The sequence below is a fragment of the Lygodium microphyllum genome, chromosome 2, assembly GCF_053477565.2.
Source record: "Lygodium microphyllum isolate KBCC chromosome 2, Lygodium_microphyllum_v1.1.10, whole genome shotgun sequence".
Classification (NCBI taxonomy): domain Eukaryota; kingdom Viridiplantae; phylum Streptophyta; class Polypodiopsida; order Schizaeales; family Lygodiaceae; genus Lygodium; species Lygodium microphyllum.
This window is the reverse complement of record NC_141136.1, coordinates 83267668-83269770: the sequence shown is the minus strand read 5'-3', so window position 1 is coordinate 83269770 and position 2103 is coordinate 83267668. Positions and strand designations below refer to the sequence as shown.

The following is a 2103-nucleotide window of genomic DNA, read 5'->3' as shown; positions in this document are numbered from 1 at the left end:
TTGTATGCACAAGCATTTAGCATATTTAGTTATTGGAGAAGTGATTGATACTACAGAGGAGCAATATCTATTACGAGTGGACTCAACAAAAAGGATGCTTGTACCACTAAATCTTGCTACCTCAAAAATGCTAGGTCAATACGTAGTGAATGCCAATTTCATATAAGGCTTGTTACAAGCTAGAGTGCCAAAAACTTCGACCATATAAACCTCTATCCACTAGAATAAAGTTCTGATTGATTGCCTATTTTTCACATTCACCCGAACGGTGCATTGGTAAAGCTTACATTTATTATAGCATAGGTATAATGTTCAAGGATTATCAACATATTTTTATGAAAAGGTGAGTGATATGATTCATTGAGCTCACAAACACAAGTTTTGGGTGGCAAGATTAGATCCCCTAAAAATATGGTGGGTTCGGTCAGAAAACATTGTCCACATTAGTCTCAACATTAGCCTCAACATGTGTGAACGCTAGTGTTTCTTTTTGTGGAACATGATTAGTGTTTCTTTTCATGAGGAGAAATTTTACCGACCTAGTGTGTAAAGGACCAAACTTGTCTTGGTTAGATCTAGGGCTTCGATGGATCTCCATAATTGCTGGATGACCGTAGAACGATATCATTGAATATTTCTCTCGTATCGTGCACCTCCTCTGACGTCCTATAAATAGGTACGTCCCCGCCCGTCTTCATTGCAATTTTAGCGTGAGACCAGCAAGCTGCTTGCGTTAGCATAATCACCGATTAGCTCCCATCAACAGCCACTTACGACGAGCAAGCATGGCCCGATATTCATCCGCTCTTCAGCTGGCCGCCGCCGCCGTGTTCGTCCAGGTGGTCTTCTTCATCGCGACGGCGTCTCTGCCCGCAACACTCGCAGGTAGTGTGTAAAATATGCTTTTACAAACTGCGTTGGTGTCTTGGAATGATTATATATCAAGTTAACGTTGAACATTATGTCGACCTTTATTTCGCACATGCAGACGATAATATTAATGGCAGCGTCTTCCAATGGTGCATCCTGAAAGACGGCTTAAGCGACGACGCCATGCAGTCGGTCATGGAGTGGGCCTGCTCCAACGGAGCCAATTGCAAGCCAATAATGCCTGGGAACCCGTGCTACGTTCCCACGGACCTCCACTCCCACGCGAATTACGCTGTGAACGACTATTATCAAAGCATGAAACCCCATGGAGCCACCTGCGACTTCCAGGGAGCCGCCATGCTCATTTCATCCAATCCCAGCCGTATGCTATAATATCTCCTAATGCAGCTCGTTGTTAATCTTCATATATCTTCCAGTTGTCCTGTCATTTCACCTTCTACATAAATAAAGTTGCTTTTGCTTTTTTCTATGCGTTTGATATCTTTATATATCGGAGCTTTACTAACTTGACACATGTTTGTTCTTCTCGGATGCTTTTGATACAGCTAATGATCAATGCAACTACCCGGCCTCCGCGTCGACCTAGCACCCCAACTCTGACTTACGAGCATGACTTGTTTAGCTTTGGTTAATGCTCGTCGCCCTTTGTTATTTTATCCACTTGTTTGGAATTGTAATCATTGGCTATTGGCTATTGACGTTGAAGCCAATTTACTTACTTCTCACTAGTGTATTCTTTTGATCAACTCAATGGAAATGCTTTTCATGGCCACCTCCTCTACCTAATGTGAGTATTGCTTCAAGTGCATCCGTAACAATAATTCTCTCTTGGTGTCCAATCTAAAGGATGTGCGATCTTCTCTCTCTTGCCAAGTGATGTCATTTGGGTTTACGAATGTGCTAGTAAACATGAAAGAAGATAATAAAATACCCACTTTGTCTCTATGAAAATCCCTAGGGTTCTAGATGGTTAGCAATGTAATGGTCAAAACAAGTGCAAGATTATCACATGGCAAGTAATTTGTCATTTATTTTCTTAAAAGGTATTTATACATGTTACATTGTGTTGGTCTCCTTCTTTACATTGAATGTTTCTTTTTTAGGCAAATAGTATTAATATACAATAATAACCATAGAACCTCCAACTTTTGAGGAAAGTTCTTATAGTAGCAGAGATCATCTACAAACACTTTTTAATCATCATAAGTAGGA

The 2103-nt window shown here is 40.8% G+C and overlaps 1 protein-coding gene across 1 annotated transcript; it reads left to right on the top strand.

Annotated features, from left to right (window-relative positions):
• Positions 1 to 785: 785 nt before the first annotated feature.
• Positions 786 to 1263, top strand: LOC148039955 (glucan endo-1,3-beta-glucosidase 4-like). The gene is made up of 2 exons (XM_087662713.1): positions 786 to 885; positions 989 to 1263. The coding sequence occupies exons 1-2, from the start codon at positions 786 to 788 to the stop codon at positions 1261 to 1263; spliced, it is 375 nt and encodes a 124-aa protein (XP_087518839.1).
• The last annotated feature ends 840 nt before the right edge of the window (positions 1264 to 2103 follow it).

Excerpts from the sequence above, each read along its gene's own strand:
- LOC148039955 (XM_087662713.1), top strand. The coding sequence starts at position 786 with ATGGCCCGATATTCATCCGCTCTTCAGCTGGCCGCCGCCGCCGTGTTC. Across the intron at positions 886-988 it reads TCTGCCCGCAACACTCGCAG|ACGATAATATTAATGGCAGC; the intron begins GTAGTGTGTAAA and ends TCGCACATGCAG.